This window comes from Tetrahymena thermophila (genome assembly GCF_000189635.1).
Source record: "Tetrahymena thermophila SB210 genomic scaffold scf_8254659, whole genome shotgun sequence".
Lineage (NCBI taxonomy): Eukaryota > Ciliophora > Oligohymenophorea > Hymenostomatida > Tetrahymenidae > Tetrahymena > Tetrahymena thermophila.
In genome coordinates this window covers 1177190-1197142 of record NW_002476426.1, presented here as the reverse complement: position 1 = coordinate 1197142, position 19953 = coordinate 1177190, and the positions used below count along the sequence as shown (strand labels likewise).

Genomic DNA, 19953 nt, shown 5'->3' with positions numbered 1-19953 from the left:
TAAAAATGGAAATATGCTAATTAATTAATGGTTTATCTTTTAATTTTTAGTGTATGATTCCCTAAAGAGATTAAATATTTAAATCTAATCTAATATATAGATAATCTTGCTTGAGCTCTACTTGTGTATAATTTATAAATAGACTAAATTATAAAATAATCCTTATTTTCACTTTGTAAAAATCAAACCTGCCTTTTTTATGAATAGAGATTTCTCTCTTATTTTTAAAGTTTTGTTGAATGAATAAGATAATTAAAATCAATTTGTTCTAATATTATTAAATATGAAATATATATCAAACGAATTTGAATAAATAACAGGTTCTAAATAGTAAAATTTATTAAATTAATTAATTAATTCTAATTATTGTATTTAATTTTTATACTTATTAAATTACTTACTTTTTTTTCATAGTTTCTGTTTAAAACGAAATGTTAAAAATAAAAATGAATAAAATAAAGGCGTTGTTTATATACACTCTCTAAACCATTCTAATAAAGTAGGTAATTTTTATCTTTTTTTCTATAACTTAAAATACTTCATAATTAATGTTTAACTAACAAATTAAACTAATTGTGCTTATTCCCTTTTTCTCTAAAATAATATTCCTATTATTAAGCACATACTCATTTTATTTTCTCTTTATTTTATCATATATTTATTATTAAAAAATGATTGAATTATATTATTTTCTTTTAATAATTTTTATCAAATTATATCTCTTAATTTCAATTAACAATTTTTTTTACAGGTATTATAAAAAATAAAATTCTATCCTTTAACTCAATTTGCATGTTCTTTGATTGCTTTAATATATCTTAAACCAAAATTAAGTCATAAAACCAAATTCAATCTTTAATAAAAATTTTTCAAATCTAAAGAAGATATGAGAAAATCCTTAAGATTTTTAAGTTTTTTAGATTTATCTTTAAATTAGTTGTTATCAAATTTAAAGAATTAATTTTAGTTTAGATTTAATCAAAATTTTAAATAAAAGCAGTAATTAATTAATTATCAAACTAACTTTTCATTTTATTTATTTTTAAATTTAAGAAAGATAAAATTTTGCTAAAATCTTTAAAATTTTAAAACTAAAAATAAGTTACAGAATTTATGCACTTATGCAATTTGATGTTTGTTTTTTTTTGAATTATAAAAGAGTTAAAAATTAAATAAGTTTTAATTTATTAATTTAAATTCAATGGATTAGCTCTATTTTTTACAATCATATAGAAAAAATAAATTTTTTCAACTTATAGTAATACTGTATATAGATATATTTTTATCTAAAGCAAAAGCAATTAGAATTTTATTTTATTACTCGCTTAATTGTATGAATTAAACTCTTGGAGACTCTATAACAGTGTTTATATTCTAATTTTTAGAAGGAAAATCTATCTATTAGACTAGAGTAGCAGACTTTTAACCAGATTAGCAAGTATCTATCAGATAAACTTCAAAAAAGCTTGAATAGGAATAAGTAACAAAGGCATATATGTGCATGTTAACAGATAACACATTCAAGCCTATAACCTTTAATGGGAGCTCTTGCTTAACTAAAACTCTATTTTAAAAGTCATTCATTTCAAGGAAGTACTTTTATTCTGTTAAACCTTAAGAGGTTATGCTTAGATAAACTCTATCTGAGTTCATTAAAACTTGCCCAATATATAGACTTAAACATGAGCGTTAAATTATAATCTTCTTTTTGAGACTTTTAAACTTATTTGGAGTTTAATTTGTGTACTCTATGTCCCATAAAAATATTTCGCCATTCAAACTAAATGTTGCAAGGAGATATTCGTTTAACATCAATGCATCATTTATGCTTTAAGCATGGTTTGTATTTTCAGTCAAGATTTGATTTGAATTTGTCAAATTCCATGCTATTATTTTTTTGTCTGAGGATATTGAAAACATCGTCTCATAGTCTAATGGAGTCTATATTATTTTACAAATCGTCCTTAAATGTCCTGGTAAGCGAATAATCTTTTATAGGTTTTTTAAACTGTATATGCATATGTCTATTGTTGAACTTAAGCTTCCCATACCCACAGCAATTAAATTCTGCTATCTTTTTCTTTTTATGCTTTAATTTTAATTATTTTCTGACTAAATTGCTGATGATTCGCCTGAGTTTTATTATGTCCCATTTATAGTAAATAAATTATTTTATAAATCCTATTGTACACTTTAGAAATATGTAGCATCAGTACTGCTCTTAAACATTTCTGAATACAGTATTTCATTTTCATATTCATAAGAATAAAGAGGCTAAATACATGTTGGGAGTGTGGGCTAGTCACCTCTTATGTAAGAGCATTTTAGTACTTTTGAACTTAAAATATCAATTAAAAGTAGATTATTTCTTGTGCAAAGGACTGCCCTTCTATTATCATCTAAAATAGAAAAACACTTAACATGGCTGTAGTGATATTGTTCAGGAAGGTGACTAGGTGATTCATTTTTAAAGTCAATTTAACTAAAAATCTCTATTTAAATATTTTTTTATTCATTCTACAAGCTATTTTCTTGGTTATTTATTTCTGTTGTTGATTTTTGAAACAAAATATTTGAGTGCTATCTGTCTTATGATAAGCAATAATCTGAATAAAAGTCTATGTTTTTCTGGCTAAAATCTATAAGTTTGTTGTTTATATTTTAAATTGAATTTGAATATTGCTCTGAAAATAAATTTATTGCTTTTTTTAATATGGAATAAACTTCCTTTAATTGCTTTTGATGGCTTGACTACTGCTAATCTGTAACTTATTATATAGGAGGCAAAGCTTATTACTCTTGAGAGTCTTCTACTTCTAAAATATCTAAATCTTCATTCAATTAAGATAAAAGTATATTCTCAAAATACCCTTTTAGCAAATTTTATTATGGTAAGGAGTGGTAGAAATTTATATTTTATTAAATTTGCTTATCGTATTTGTCAATCTTATTTACAATTTTTTCAGTCAAATCCTCTAATTATTGCTACAGAAACCTTTACAAATTATTTATCTGAGATAAAGATTTGTGTTTGGTGATGCTTATTTTTTCATTAAAATCTGTTATGCTCTGTTCAATTGTTTTTACCATTTTTTTTACTTTTTTTAAGCACAAAAACTTACTAATTTTTTTTACAAATTGAAAACAGGAATTAATTATTCAAAATTTATCATTAAATTACTGAAAAAATAGAAAGAAAGATAGATAGATAGATGATTAATTTCTATTTAAAAATTTTTATAATGTTTTTGTTTTAAAAACTTTTTGATATTGTCTGTCTTTATTATTATGAATCTTTTAAAACTTATTCAAATCTTTCTTCTAATTTTAAATTTTTTCATGAAAATACTTAAAATAATATTCCTCCCTATAAATTCAAATAAAATACATTTTTTAGGATTTTTAATAAAAAGATCAATTATTTATCTTATATAAAATATTTTAATTTATAATAAAAATAACACCCCCTACAAATTTACAAGTCAAAATATTATACTTAATTGAAAAGTTTTAAAATAAATGATTGACAAATATATATGTATGTATGTATTAAAAATTATAAATATTTAATACAAGAAATCTCATTCATCCATCTATCATGACTTTGAGAATAGTTTAATGATATTTATTTTAAATATTAAATAACTCTATAAATTATTATTAACCTAACCACTAATTTAAAGTAAAAAAATTAAAATATTTTATTTTAATAAAGAATTAAGAATTTTAGGTTTTTTTGAAAATTTAAGTTAAGAATTTGTGAAAACGTGGAAAATTTATTTGGAATTAGCTTATTTCAATAAAACATCATTTGTTTTTATAAAATATTGAAATTTATTTATTTTTCTTATTTTATTAGATGATTAATTAAATAATAATCAATTAATAAAGAAATTATTTAAGAATCAAGTTCTATCTAAATAAAACTTAATATTTTTGATAGACAAAGTAAATATATACATTAAGAAATACTTTGAATCATAAATTCAACAAAAGAAACAAAAAAAATCTTATAGCATATCAAGAAGAAGTTATTAATTAGTTAATTAATTAATGCATTTATTAATATTACTAAATTGAAGACTTAGTTGAGATAAACATAAAAAATGCAATATGAAATTAGTTTTTATGAATAGAGAGAGGTGTTATATGCAAACAAGTTGAAATTTTTATAGACATGTTAATGAGTTCATTCTTCTATTCTGATCATTGAGCAGTTTGAGTTTGAGGAACTTTAACAATCCAGACTTTATTGCTTACATTGATTAAATTAGTAGAGCTCTTAATACTTGGAATAGCAGTTTCAAATTCAGGTAAACTAGAGCAATCCCAGATGAAACCTTTGGGCTTTTGCTTCTTTTCATTAATGTAGATGTTTAAGAAGATGTTGGTTTCTCCTTCTTTAATTTTGGAATGTTGAATTTAGGCCTTTTGGAAGAAGAGATATTTGCCCAATTATATAAAGCTCTTAAACTTGTCAATATTAGGAAGAATACAATGTATTTCTCCAGTTTAATCACGTAAAGTGATATGATGATTAAGGGGTTAATCTTCAGGCTTTTCGGCTTTGAATTCTGGTGATAAGAGTTAGCTTCCTTTGGCAATTTCTCCTAAAGGTTTAATAGCAGTGACTACAGCAAGAATATTAACATATTTGTTGTTGGCAGTAATATCCTTAATTTGATTGATTTCTCCCATCTTTTTATCGTTATTCTCGAAGAATCTCTCGCATTTCTTAACTTAAGTCCATTCTTTAAGTTAAATAATTTTTTATTTCTTTGTAGTTTCATTATTATCCCTTTACTTGTTTTCTTTTTCTCTTTTGAGCTTACCATTCAAAATTTCTATCAAAACAAGTTCATTATTATCAAGCTACTTCTTAGCATTTAAGAAAAAGTTGTAGTGCTTTTCCTTTTATTTTTCTTCTAGGTCCTTGTAAAAGATTGGGTTGGGAGGATGAACTTTTATTTAAGCCTTTTGGGTTTAGTTTCTTTCTTAAAGAATTTATGCAAGACTTACAATCAAAGTTTTAGCTTGATTGCTAGTAGGGAATTTTGATTCTTATTCTTCAATGCTAACAACTTGAGCTTTAATAAAAACGCTATTTGCATTTTTCTTGCTGTTCAATTCAAGATCATAATATGTAGGCTTAACCTATTTGGGTGGCTCTTGATTTTGTTAGTTATATTAGTTGTGTTGTTGGTCAGATTTATTGTATCCTCTGCTTTTTTGTTGTGACATTTACTGAGCTTTTTTCTTTTTTATTAAAAATTTTGTTTATGTATTTTCTTGTTTTTTTTAAAATTTATTTAATTTATTTGAGATTTCCTATTAAAAATAAAATGAAGAAGAAGATCTCATAAAAAAAAATAAATTCAAATAATTAAAATGCCAAAAAAAAATTTTGCATTAATTTTTCCTCATAAATGTTTAAATGTTTGTCTCTCTTTTTGATAAACAAAATGATAATTATTCATTAAAAAATATCTTTCTTGGAAGCTCTCTGACAAAAACCCCTTTTTAAAAGATACAAAACTTAGTCAATTTATAAATTCTAATTGATTTTCTTCATTATTTAAAATATTTTTATTATTTTTGAACGGCAAAAAAAAGCTCTTCAAAATTTTTTTTTCTGAATTAATTGTATGCTAAATATTCATTAGAAAAATATAAATGAATAATAATAATAATATGATTATTAATTCTTATTTTAAATTGCAAATAAATTTAAGAAAAGTAATTAATTTTATTTATAAAACAAAAAATTTATCTTTTTACTTCTTGGTAATTCCTCTATTCTTTCTCTTATTTAAATTTGATATTTATATTAATAATTATCTTATCAAAGGTTTAATTTCATTTTTTTGCATATTCTTCAATTTATTTTTAATTTGTATCTAAGAATTTAAGTAATTATCTCATCAATCATCAATTATTCTCTTAAATTATATTTTATAAATATTTAATTGTAATAAGAATATTAAAAGTATTTTTTTTATGTTAAAATAAGAGTTTTTAAATTATATAATAAAATAAATAAGATATTTACTTTGATATTTTATTTAATCTATGAGAAAATATATTCAACATACTTTTAATATTTTTTACATATAATTTTTTTTAATAGAACAGTACTATTTTTTAATTAAATCTTATCATAATTATTTTATTCAATAAAAATTTTAAAATATCCATTGGTTATTTTTATTTTATTGGTTAAAGTACTTAATTTACTGAAAATGTAAAAAAAAATAAAAACACATTAATAATAAAAATAAATCAAATAAAAACATTTTGAAGAACCTTTTATTAAGAAAATATTAATTAATATTTAAATTCCTAAAATATGAAATCAAAATAATATATGATTTTTTTTTAAATAATTTTTATGAAATTGTTTAGTTGTTTACACTTATTAAGTCCAAATTTTTTATTAAATCTTAAATATTTAGTGCACTTTTCAAACATTTATTATATTTAGCATTTTTTATAAAAAATATGCTTTTAGCCCATATATAATGAGAATTGTTTGAGACTCCTTTAAGATAAAGTAAATTAATATGATACCAAACAATATAGATTGTATTCGAAAAGAAAATAGTAATCAAATAAAAATTATCTGTCATTAAACTTGATATATAAATAAATTAAAATTCTGTGAATAATTACTAAGAAATTTATTAGGAAAAACTTATTAAAAACATTACCTATTTTAAAATATTTATCTAAAAAGGAGTGTACTATGATAACATATTTGTTGCAATAATGTATGAAATAGTTTTTAAAATTACCAAAAATAATTTTAAACATTTACTAATGATAAAAAATGGTTAGAATTTCCAAGAATAATATTTATAACTGAGGATATTTTAAGAACAATCATATATGATATGCTAAATAAATCATATAATTTATCACTAAAATAGGGTTTTAAATGTTTATAAAGTTTAAAAAAAAATAAAATTGAATGATTTCATAAGTATTTTTATTAAATTTAAGTATTTTCAAATTTAAATTTACATTTACTATTCCTAACGTCCTTATTTTTTATTTTATATCTAAAATCAAATATACTAATATATATACAACTTTACTCCCTAAAAAAATTAAAACTCCAAATCAAATAGCTTATTTAATTAAATTCACAATCTAATTCTAAATAAAAACAGGGTATTTTAATTAAGATTTTTATATGTTTGAAATTATTTGTTTTTTAATATAAAATATTATTTAGAATTTATCTAGTTTAATATCATGATTTTTTTATAATGGACATATATTTTTTATCATATGTTAATGAACAAACAATAATAGCAAAAAAAATAAATAATTAGAGACTATTTTGAATTGTTTTAATATGATTACTACAATATTTAAAACTAAGAAATTAAAAAAGCATCATTAAAAATAAAATAGATGGAGTTATTAAATCATAAAAATTCTAGTAAATAATTCAAGAAAAGTGAAAAAAGAGACAGTAAATATATTTTAATAATACCAATGAAGGTATTCTTCTAAATTTGATAATATGAAAAATAATTTGTTGATTATTGTTTACTATTTTCTTGAATTACTAAATATATCTTAAATTTAAATTTAGCCTAAAAAATAGGTACTAACTTGTTCCCTCACCAATAATTTTATTCCTTAATTTATTAAAGCTTATCTTTAGAAAACTGAATATTAGTAATAGTAAAAAAATTATACTTTATTTTTCAATACAGTACATAAGTAAAGCACTGACCCGTACCTTGTCAAATTAAAAAATTAAATTAGCGAATTTAATTTGACTTGTGCTAATATGGAGAAATGTAACTTTTTAAATAAAAATTTTGATGCAAAAATAAAAGAGTTGAGATTAAAAATAAGAAATTTAAATTCTTTAAGTAAAATAAAGCTTTTTACAATGTTGATAATTAATCAAGATAAATATTTTTTCAATTTATACTTAGTTTTAAAAAGTGATAACTTGCTTGCTTCACTGGAGGCTAATTATTTCAGTGAATTAATCACATGATTAATTTTATATATTATTGAATTTTATATTATGTTACTCATAAGTAGTATCTTTAAGAGTAAATGCTGTAATTAAAATTTTATTTGGATACTTTTTCTAATAAAAACATCTTCGGATCTCTAACTTAATACTTTAGGATTAATTAGTTGATACTTAGTTTCTTCTATACACAATTTAAATTTAATCAATTTATTTTCTTTCCCTTTTTATAATTACTATTTGAAAAACTCTATAGTATTGTTCATTTTGTTATACATAAAGTAGAAAAATTATTAAATCCTATTCAATTTATCACATTTTTACTATAATTCTTATTTCGAATTAAATCGCTATCTTATGGCTTTTTTGACATCATTTGATATTTAAATTGAATGATAATTTATGTATGAATAATTTTTATGTACCTTTGTTTTTTCCAAATTTGTTTGATTAATTTGAAAAGTATTACTTTTTTAAAAAATGCTCTAAAAATATTCAATTTTCACTTTTTTTTTTTGTAAAAATAAGCTAGACTCTTACTTTAATTATTTTATTGATTGAAATATGAATTTATCTTTTTAAATGTTGATCGTCAAGAATTTCATTGATCAGATTATTGATTGTTTACTATTTTATTTATGCTTAAACAATTGTAATTTCAAATGGATTTACTTCTCAAATAGCCCTAAAATATAAATTGAAATGGAGTATTTGGGTGTTTGTGTTAAAATTCCTGCTAATTTTATTCCAATATTTAGTTACTTTTGAATTAAAATTAGATAGTGTTTACTTATTTTTAGGTAAATGCATTTGTTAATATAGATCAATTTATAGAACCCTTAAAACAAAATATATGATGTATGTACGTATATATCCGTTTTAAAAAAATTAGTAAGAAGAAAAAAAACATTAATTAACAGTCAGCTTAATTGTTCATGCATGCTAAATAAATTTTTTGTTTATAAAAAAGCAAATTTCATTAAAAAATTAAAGGAAGCAGCATTCTTGTAAATATAATGTAAGTGCTAGTTTGTTAAAATAAATGGTATTTAAAAATCTAAAATGTAAATTTAAATTTAACTTGCTGCTATTAATGAATTATTAGGTGGAAAATTGAGAAATAAAAAAAGATTATAGATAAAAGAATTAATTTATAAGGAAGTTATTATGGGTGAGGTGGGGTTCTCTTAATTTTTAGCTTGTTTGGCAAATAATTAAGTAAATTTGATGGTAATATTATTAAAAGTACAAGAATTTCCTCAATATTTAACAAATATTAAGATTCTTTACCACTTTTATATTACTGATTCCTTCAAGCTTAATCTATCTTTTAAAATAGAAGAAAAAATTTTCAAAGATTTTATCTAAAAAGAGACTCAATTAAAATCCTTTCTTTTGTCTATGTAAATAATATAATTAATAATTAAAAAAAATCAGAGATATTAGAAACAAGAAAAAAAAAATTAAATTCTATACAAAATTCAATAAAAAAACAACTACTAACTTCAAACAAAGTAAAGGAAAAAAAAAAAAAAATATTTAGTATTCACTTATTATAATTAAAAGAAACACAAGCTGAACAACAGCAAAATATATTGAACGCTTATGGCAGTTAACTACGTTTGTGATAATTAAACAATAAATAACAATAGAGAAATCTAAGATGAAAAATAAATAAGTGTTTCTACTTCTAAATTAATTCTTTATTTTAAATCCCTCATCATTTTAATGAAGAGATGGAATGTATGTGTTATTGTTTAAATAATTATGGCTGGCATACTCCTGATTTCTGAGCAGTAAGCAGCAAAAATTAACTTAATTTTTGGGTTATTTATTCCCATCTATTAGCACCTCGTTGCTATAAAATCTCAAAGACATATTAATTCAGCAAATAACTCTTTTTCATCACCTATTTTAAATTCATATAATTTAACTAAAAAATTTGGACCTTCATCTATTCGTTTATCATCACCATCATCTTCTTACAATTCGTAATCTTCTTTCTCTTCAAACTCATCCACAAACTCTTCAGCGTCAATCAACAATGAAAAGAAAATATATCCTATAGAATAAAATGTTAATTCTGAAAGATCTCTACAAGATAAGTTAGGATGTGCTGAAGTTTATAACATAGAACATGATATAAACTTGCCACTTAGAGATGATTTTTGCTTAAAAGGTTTAGCTGAAGATTCAAATAAAGAGCTTACTCATGCAAAATCTTAAAATATTTCAAATTCAAGAAATAGCTTAACTTCTACTACTAATACCTATTCTGTACATATTAATTAAATTCTTTCTTATTGGCCTATGTTTTGTGTGCTTCTTATTATTGAATAACAGCTTTTACCTAAGTCTATAGTCAGAAGCCATGAATTTTAAATCTTAAAATGCCTTTTCATTTTGATTTTACGCAGTTATTCATTTTCAATTTATTTATTTTTCAAGGAAACAATTGAAATGAAAGCTTTTGAACAATCTTTATTTACAACTCCTGAGAACATTAAGTTAAAAAATTAAATCATCATGCAGAAAATAGATGACTAAATCAAATGCTATTCAAAACTAAAAATTTCTCTATCGAAGTACTAGCAACCTTTAAAATCTCCAATTGTTTAACAATCTTTTGTTTCTGCAAGAAGAGTAAATAATTGAATGAAATTAAATTAATTCTAGTCTACCTTAAATACTGATTTAGGCTTTATAGATTTAAAATATCAAATTTCAATCACTTTTATAATAATAATAATAATTATAATTAATCTAAGTTACACTAACAAAAAGCGAATAAATATTTTTTGAAGTAGGTAGCAAAAATTTATCTCATAATTAAATTTGAATATTGTGCCTTTACCTATCCAACGAAAAAATATTTAAAAGCCTAAATAGTTTGCTATAATTCCCACTTTCAAAAATTATTAAAACCTATATAATCTACTATTTAAATACTACTGCATTTATTTATACTACATTTTTAATTATTATTTGTTTGAAACATTTTTTATGTTATTTATTCATTGTATTTTTACCCTTTTCAGCTAGTTATAACTAGTTTAAATCTAGATATTAATATCAATAACTCTTATTGTAAACAAAAAACAAACAATTTTTTTTAAAAAGTACTTTTATAATAACCAATTAAAATATTTATTGAGTAAGTAATAAATTTCTATTTAAAAAAAATAAACCCTTTTAAATGATATAGAAAAAATTTTATTCTAAATTATAAATTTGCACAAGATAAATGATTAATATTGCCAAGAATTTATGAGCCAAGCTAATTAAAATTAACTTTAAATTTTAAAAAAATCATGTAAAAGCATTTATCTGAAGGAAATTTAGTCATTCAAAAATATTAAAAGTAGAAAAATCTAACATAGTATATTATAAAAAAACATTTGACAAAAGCAATAAAAATGGAAAAGGATTAGCATCGTACATGTTTGACTATTCATAAGAATTTATAATAAAATAAAAACCTTCTTTGATTTATTATTACTGTAATTTATTAACATGTAAATTTATAAAATAAAAGTTATTAAATATCCTTCTTTGGAAGAAAAAAGTGATAATATTAATTTTTTTAATCAATAAATTAATTAATCGAGTCTATGAATTAATTAATTGATAATTAGAAGGAAAAAATCCTAATTAAAATTAATATTAACTAAAATCAGTATAATCCTATTTCACAAAAGAAAATTGAATTTATTTATTTTTTCTGGCTTATAACTATAATTTACGCAAAAATTATTGTAAAAAAACAGTAACTAAAAACTATTAATAAAATATAAGCTTCTAAAATTAAAAGAAAATAAACAAGGAAGGCAAAGCGCATATTCAATAAAATATTTTAAAGATTATTATATAGCCATTATCACTGCTGAATAACTCAAATAGCTTATTTTTAAATATTTTTTTCACTCTTAGCATAATTAAAAAAGGACAGTCAAATAAATTATTGCTTGCTATATAATATTATTTTAAAACTAGTTAGAACCACTATTTTACTTGAACGCTACTTAAATAAATAAAATAACTAGACTTAAAAAAAACTGGCTACTGGTAAATATAATAAGAGATAGAGATATAGTTTATATTAAATATATTATTAGAAATAAGAAGAGTTTTCAAAGTTTTATAAATAATTATTATTGGATTGTAATTATCAAATTTACAAAAATGCTAAAAAAAGTAATGAGAGGAATCAAAGCAACGATTCATGGAGGAACGAAATATGAAAGATCAGTAAAAAAGAGTTTAAAAAATGATGAAGTACCTCCTAAAGAAAAACATTTGATAAGAATAGTTAACGGATTAAATGATTAGGATGATGAAACTTCTTTAATTAAAGCAGAAGAGTTAATGCAATAAAAATTTGTAGAAGCTAAAGATTAATCTTTAATACTACAAAAATTTAAATTATTATTAGTCATAGATGTTGTAGCTGATAATAAATATTTATGGAAAGCGAAGGATGAAGAAAAATTAACGAATTGGATAAAAGAGCACTTTCTAGATTAATAAGATGTTAATTTTGATTCAAGTACAAATGAATCTATATAAAATATAAATACATTTTTACTAAAGTACTCTATATATGTCAAGCACAAAATAGCTTTACTACACAATCTTAATCCTTATCACCAAAATTAGTTGAGTTAGAATACGACACCGCTAGAAGAATTCTTCAACTGTGTTCATTAAATGAATGAATTTGAGGATATTATTGTAGAAAATTTTTTAAATAAAGATATTACAGATATTGCTAAGACAAACGATTTAATAAAATGTATTATAGTTAATGTATTTGCTACAGAGTGCTCTCTTTTTACCTCTACTTTAGTCCTTATTGCTCTCTTTTCAGAAAGATGTTTCTCAAGCAATTAGTTTATGCTTTAGTAGCTGATCGAAGTCATTAATATTTTTATTAAAAAGAGTAAACGCTTTATCAGTGTTCTTAAAAATATAGAATTCCTAGGTTAATTCTAGCTGCTCATATTTAAGCTCAAAACATCTTTGCTTAGTAAAGAGTTTTTATAAATATTCTAAAAATTTAGCTAAAATTCTACAAATTCTTCCTTTGAAGATTTAGAAGAGCTTAGAAAATCTCTCTCAAAATGCTTAACTAAAACAACTATTGATTTTTTTTAATTAGTGCAAAATATTGAAAAAAAAAGTGCTTTTGGTAAAATCTTTTAGCAACAGTATTAGGATCTTTTGAATGAGGAAGATCCTCACAGAGCTTTCAAAAAAGACAGGGACCATCAATTAGATCATGATCCTTTCGAACTTTACTAAAACGTATATAGCATTTCTAAATGATGCTAATATTTCTATGATATAGTTTATCTTAAAAAATAACAATCAAATAAAAATCTTCGAAATTTTGAATAAAACACTAATCTAACTATTTATTTTTCGAAAAAGAAAATAAAAGCTAATGATTAAAAATCAGTAAAATAACTAATAGGCAAAATCATTCAAAAAAGCTTCCCTCAAAAAGTAAATATGTAAAATAAAAAGACTAATTAAAAACCATTAAAATAAAAAAGGAATAAATTTAAATTATATGCACGATGTTAAATAAAATAAAAGTAGAAGCTAAATCTGCTTCCAATAAATATATCTTTCAATAATCTAACTTAATATTTTACATCCTAAAATAACAAATAAAATTTTGAGCAATTTAATACTAAATAAATAAATAATACTTTAAAATATAAATCAAATAATCTAAATAAAATATTTAAGTGAATTAGTCATGATTTTAAAGTTTATAGATCAATATAAACAAACAGTCATAACATAGAAATCACTTAAAATCAAATATTTTTTATGTAAACTTTTTATATATATTGAATAATCAAATTTATTCTAATATCATAAACTAATTCTTTATTTTTAAAAATTAATTTTATTAATATACCCTAAATCCTTTTTTTATTACCAACTATCTAACTTAAAACATATTAATGGAAAATTAAACATATTTGTCTATTGTAATCAACCAATTTTATTACTCTACTCTATTGAAAATAAATATTAACATTAAATATTATTTAAGAATAGTGACTCACTATTATTACAATTTAAAAAACTGAAAGATTAAATAATAATTATATTAATATAAAATTAAAGCAAACTTTTCACAAAATCAAAAAATGATGAAATGGCACACAATTGTTATATTAAAATGGCTTTTTAAACATCTTGAATGCACATAGTGCATGCATGATAAATAATTTTGGAAGAATATATTTGAATAAAGTAAGTAATAATATTTATGAAACTGGACTAAAAATGATTACATTCATTTGAATTGTAAATGGCAAGTAAATATGAGCTAATTAAATAGAAGTTAATATAAATATTATGTTGAGTCAATAAAAATAAATAATAATTGAGATAAGAAGAGATTGAAGAAGAATATTATTTTGGAAAGATTAAATGGAAATTTTAAAAAGTAATTGATTGTATATTAAATTAATAAAAATCAAATTAATAAATTAACTATTACACTTTAAAATGCCAGCAAATAAATAGAAATAAGATTTATTTTTCAAATTTATTTGATAAAAAAGTATTATCTTCATAATTTATTTTTTAAACATTTTTGATTGTAATTTGATCCAAGACATAACAATTTCATAAGTTAATTATAATTAAGGATTTAACATTATGAACTCTCCACATTCATAGTAGTAGTAGAACAAAGCTAAAGATTTTAATTCTTACAATCATATAAATCTTTAAGAAACTTATTATGCGGGAGCCAACCATTAGGGTGGTTATGATTCAAATAATAATAATAATAAAAAAGGTAATCTAATGACTGAAGATAAAGTATTAAAACATTAAAGAAAAAATAATCAAGTAAATAGTTTTTTATATACAAATATGATTACTTAATTTAATATTAATTTACTAACTTAAGCTGTATTTTCTAAATGGTTTTGATTTTATCCATTTTTAAATATCGAGTAATTGTATTTTAATATGCTTTCAATTTAAAAAAAGGATAAAGAGTAAATTAAACTGGATAATTATTCTGCACATAGTTTAAGAGAGGACACAGAAAGCAAAAATAATTTAGATAAAAAAGGATACGAAGAAGATGTTATTAGTGATGAATTATCATCTTAAGGAAATTTAACTCCAAATCATAAAACGATTGAATATTCTTAATCACAAATTGAAAAGATAGATTCTAGCTAAAATGTATCTAGCTCTCAGGCTAATAAACTAACAACATTAATGGATGATTCACAAGATTAAAAAGTTAATAAAATTCTATTCATGAATTATTAGGATAAAAATTATATAGGTAATTATAATTTAAACAATAAAGTTAGTGATAACTTTATTATACAATATGATGAAAACGAATCAATTCTTTCTGAATAAAATATTACCAATTAAAATTATTCTAGTTCCTCTATTCCTTAAACTATTTAGAAAATGTTAAACTAGCAATAGTTGCAAAGCTAATAAAAGCAAAATTATTAATAGCAGACATAAATTGGTTAGTTAGAAAATGAAAAAGGTGGACATTAAGATAATTTATTAAGCAGCATAAAGGCTGAGTAAAGATAAGACGATGCAGTCCATTTCTAATTTGAAAAATCCTCTAAGTATTTTTAAAAATTTTTAAATGGAGAAAATTTAAATGATAGCTCAATGATGTAAAGTTCTTCTATGCTTTTTGATTACCCTCTTTAGCAAAGAACCAATTCCAAAGATATGCAGAGTTTTATTTAAGATCTGCAAAATTAAGAAACAACTAATTTAAGAGCCTAATTAAATGAGTCTACATAACGTTACAAACAAACGTTGACTTAGAACAAAGTAATAAATAAGTTTGAAAAATAAAAAATTAAATTCCCTTAATAAAATAGATTTTGATTGATGGTTACGAAAAGCTAAAGTAATAAGTCGACGATCTATAAAAATAAGTTAACAGTAAGATGATTTTAATTTTAATTTTCTTTTCAAAAAGAATTTTCTAATGTAAAGTGTGTTAAATTAAACAATAAAAAATTTAGGTTATCAAGAAAAGTAATAAATAAAAGATGAAAATTAGACCAATCAACGCAATAAGAAAGAAGAAAATAGCTTTAATTCCCCTTCAGCTGGTAAATAAAAAGATGATAGAACTTCTCATAATAGATCAGCTAGCCATTCTTAAAAACACGAGGAGCTGCAAAAACAACTGCAGGATGAAATTGTTCAAAAATAAAATCAAGAAATAGAAAGTTTAAGAACAAAAAATTTAGAATTGATGCAACAAAAAGCTGAGTTAGAAAATAATATAAAATCATCAAATTTTAGGATCCTTGAGCTGCAATCACAGTTGAATGCCAAAGATGTTATTTTGAAGGAAAAAAATCAGGAAATAAAAAAGCTTTATTTACAAAATGAAACACTGAAGTTAGACCTAAAGCATGTTTAGTAAATATTTTTATTTTTTTGCAAAAATTCTTAATCTATTCTAATAAAATAGATCTTTCAATGGATTATTATCACCAAGTACAAAGAAAATCCAAGATAAGATAGGACATAATAGCATAAAGTCTCCTAAACAATAAACATCTCAAAGAAAGGGGAGCTTTTATTCAGAAATAAACATTTAAGCTTAAAGAGAGAAAGCAGATCATAGTTAATTAGAATATTAAAAGGAGTTAAGTGTAAAATCTGCTAATATTCCAAGAAAAGTGGGAATAAATAAAATTTAGACAGAGTAAAGCTAAATTTTAAAAGATGAAAAGTTTAACAAAAGCATGAATTAATATTACACAAATAACAGCTCCACAAAAAATTAAGGCTAAAATAATTCAACAACTTAAAAAATAAGCATTGAGAAAATTAGTTCGGAAATTAAGTAACTTAAAAACTCATTAATGAGCACTGATAGCTTGCTTAGAGTAAATTTTTATAACTTTGATAAATTTTTTCTTAAAGTTTACATTTAAAAATAAAATATTAATTTATATAAATAGACTTAACGTACAAAAAATTAAGTTTTAAGTGAAAAAGTTTATCAGGCAGAAAAAATAAGATCTAATTTAGACTAAATACCAAAGCAGTCATCAGAGTCTTAAAATATAAATAATTAGAATTAGCTCTATTCAAGAACAACAAAGCCTCATAGTCAAAATAATGAAAACAGTTAATAAGAATAAGATACAAATCTTTCTGCATCTTAAAAAATAAATGATCAAAATAAAAATTTAGCTGCAACTTAGTTTAAAACTGTATTTAACAATTAAGTAAATCAAAAAGAATTTTAAAATGAAATGGATAGAATAAATAACAAATAGCTTAACGAGACAAGCCAGAGTGAGATTCATGGAGCATCAAGTTATACTCCTAGGGATTTATCACAAAATATTCCTACTCCAATGAGGAATGCTATTCCGATATTTTAAGAAAAATCTTAATACGAAGAACAATAAATTAATTAACCAATTTTTAACTAGGAGTCTTAATTTACTTTATAAAATTAAACTTTGTAAGAAAGCCGTAAAGAAATTGTAAATTAGTAAATTCATGCAAATTAAAATTACCCTCCAAATGGCTATATGAATTAGTTTTAGCAATAATAAATGTATGAATAATAACTTGAGCTAGAATAACAACAACATTATGATCTTCAATAATAGAATAATCAATAATAATAATAACATAATTTATAATAATAGCAAGCATAGTATATCCAAGGACCAAACATACAGTAACCCAATTATCCATAAAATTAGTCAACTTAAAAATTAAAAAACCTGCTTAATGAATAGTATGATAATTTTTCTTAAAATTCTAGATTAGCAGTGAATTAAAATATCTAGAGTAATCAGCATCCTTCTCAAAATATGCTTTACTTCAACCAATAAAATTCAAACAATATTAGCTAAAATTAAATTTTATCTGCAGATTAGTCACATAGTTAATTTAGTAACTTACTGAATAAAAGAGCAATGAGTAGTTAGTAGTTGTATCCTTAAAATGTGTAGCAATAACCTCAGACTCTTAATAAATCGATGTAAAATTAAAATTAAATCCTTACATAAACTCCTCAGCATCAGCCTTTTGAAAGATAGCCCAGTTAAAATCTATCAGATATACCAATTTAAGATAAATAGATAAGCAATAACGGATACCAATAATACAATAAAGTTCAATAGGTATAATTAGTACCGAATAATCCTTATTAGCAAATGTTCTTTTAGTAACGAACTTCTACTCCTCAAATAAATAGCTAATTTAATTAAATCACTACTCCTTAATCTCCCAATTAGCTTCACCTAAATTAATCTCCAAACTAACTTGTCTTGAATCAGTCTATGTAATCAAATTAATATCAGTCAACAAATTAGTAGTAAAATAGCTTAAATAATGCGTACTAAATTGGATTAAGTTAACAAGCAAATAATCCACACTCTATTTATTAGTCTAACAATTTACATAATCATTAACAAAACTCATCTACAAACTACTTCCAGCCTACCAACAATACTTTACAATAGTCATAGAATTTCTCTTAAAATTAATTTTAATTTTCTAATTATCTAAGTACATTTCCTAACAGTCAAAATAGGTCTTCTGTAAATACAATCTCATCTCTAAAAGGAGAAAATTTAAAAAAGTTAAACTAGTAACTTGTTGAGCTTGAGCTTGAAAAAAATTTAGTAATTAATTTTAAACTTTTTAATAAAAAATATTTTTAAATTGTTAAATTTATATTTTAAAACATAGATTGAAACAAAAATTATGAAAGAGTAAAGCAAAAAATACGGTCAAGGATTGAGCAGAAGTGCTGCAATAATAGATTTGAATAATAAACTTTAGCAAATTAATAGTTAAATTGAAGAAATAAGATATATGATGATGGAATAGGCAATGTGATTAATATTTATAAAATAGAATATATTTGTAATAAAAATTAAAAATGATTAAATTAATTTTAAAGAGTTGTAATTTTAATTTATATCTATTTGCACTTTTTCAACAACGAATAAAATAAAATAAAATAACTCATTAAATTTATTTGTTTAAATTAATTCAGTTATTGTTTTTCCTCAAATAAATTATTATTTTATTTATATTTAAAAAAAACACACTAAATCAATAAAATTTTATTTACTCTAAAAATCATAAAAATTTTGAATGCATATTTTTTTAAAAATTAGAATCAATCAATCAAATTATTTTTTAAATTAGTACTTGACTGTTATCAATCCCAAATAATAACAAAATAATTACAAAATTTACATCAAACTAATTTACAAATTTTAATCTTGAAAAAAAAAATTTTGTTAAATTAATATCATGAATAACTTTTAAAACTCTATTATTGTATTCTTTTGCACAAAGACTTTGAGGTTAAAGATAAATATCTTTTTGGTTAACTAATTTCTTAAATTTATCGAATGACCCTTAGTGCTTAGTGCGCAGTTTAAATTAAAACATATTAAAGTCAATAAATTAAATTATATTTTGACCTTTAAAATAATTAATTTAATTTGAATATTTATGCAAAAATTTAGTTGATAATAAAAGATATGAAGTATTATTTAAAAATTATATCTTTTTGTTTGAAACGAATAATAGATGTTTAGCTCTTAGTATGTATGCATATAAGGCATGTATTTAGTATTTTACAAATATAGAATTCTAAAATTTAATTTTAAATAAGAAAGAATAAAGAGATTTTATTGATTATCAAAGATAATAAATAAATAGATAGATAAAGGAAATAAAAGAGCTTGGTTAATCAGTAAAAACAAGATGAAACTTTAATAAAAAAGAAGAAAAAATAACAAACAAATAAAGAGAAGAAGAAGATAACGAGAGAGTGAGTGAATTAAAGAATATTTTACTAAAGAAAAGATTAATTGAAATTTTAAAAAGTAATAATATCAAATTAAATTAAACAAAAAATTAAATTAATTACCTATTAC

General features: G+C 21.6%; 6 protein-coding genes across 6 annotated transcripts; 3 read left to right on the top strand and 3 right to left on the bottom strand. All coding sequences in view use genetic code 6, as the record gives it.

Annotated features, from left to right (window-relative positions):
- Positions 1–1248: 1248 nt before the first annotated feature.
- On the bottom strand, positions 1249–3090 carry TTHERM_00051850 (hypothetical protein; the record flags this gene model as incomplete). Its single annotated transcript, XM_001014882.1, has 1 exon — positions 1249–3090. One exon carries the CDS (start codon positions 3088–3090, stop codon positions 1249–1251), a length of 1842 nt encoding a protein of 613 aa, XP_001014882.1.
- Positions 3091–4206: 1116 nt separating this feature from the next.
- Positions 4207–5547, bottom strand: TTHERM_00051840 (hypothetical protein; the record flags this gene model as incomplete). Its single annotated transcript, XM_001014881.3, has 1 exon — positions 4207–5547. The coding sequence occupies exon 1, from the start codon at positions 5422–5424 to the stop codon at positions 4207–4209; it is 1218 nt and encodes a 405-aa protein (XP_001014881.2). The 5' UTR covers positions 5425–5547.
- Positions 5548–7754: 2207 nt separating this feature from the next.
- Positions 7755–8601, bottom strand: TTHERM_000051839 (hypothetical protein; the record flags this gene model as incomplete). Its single annotated transcript, XM_012797403.1, has 3 exons — positions 7755–7815; positions 7949–7988; positions 8055–8601. The coding sequence occupies 3 exons, from the start codon at positions 8599–8601 to the stop codon at positions 7755–7757; spliced, it is 648 nt and encodes a 215-aa protein (XP_012652857.1).
- A 1000-nt stretch (positions 8602–9601) lies between these two features.
- On the top strand, positions 9602–10651 carry TTHERM_00051830 (transmembrane protein, putative; the record flags this gene model as incomplete). Its single annotated transcript, XM_001014880.3, has 1 exon — positions 9602–10651. The coding sequence occupies one exon, from the start codon at positions 9602–9604 to the stop codon at positions 10649–10651; it is 1050 nt and encodes a 349-aa protein (XP_001014880.1).
- A 1527-nt stretch (positions 10652–12178) lies between these two features.
- Positions 12179–13321, top strand: TTHERM_00051820 (transmembrane protein, putative; the record flags this gene model as incomplete). The annotated part of the gene is made up of 1 exon (XM_001014879.1): positions 12179–13321. The coding sequence occupies one exon, from the start codon at positions 12179–12181 to the stop codon at positions 13319–13321; it is 1143 nt and encodes a 380-aa protein (XP_001014879.1).
- A 1356-nt stretch (positions 13322–14677) lies between these two features.
- TTHERM_00051810 (hypothetical protein) lies at positions 14678–18898 on the top strand (the record flags this gene model as incomplete). The annotated part of the gene is made up of 7 exons (XM_001014878.2): positions 14678–14872; positions 15017–15844; positions 15895–15958; positions 16042–16447; positions 16500–16920; positions 16996–18681; positions 18749–18898. 7 exons carry the CDS (start codon positions 14678–14680, stop codon positions 18896–18898), a joined length of 3750 nt encoding a protein of 1249 aa, XP_001014878.2.
- Positions 18899–19953: the final 1055 nt, after the last annotated feature.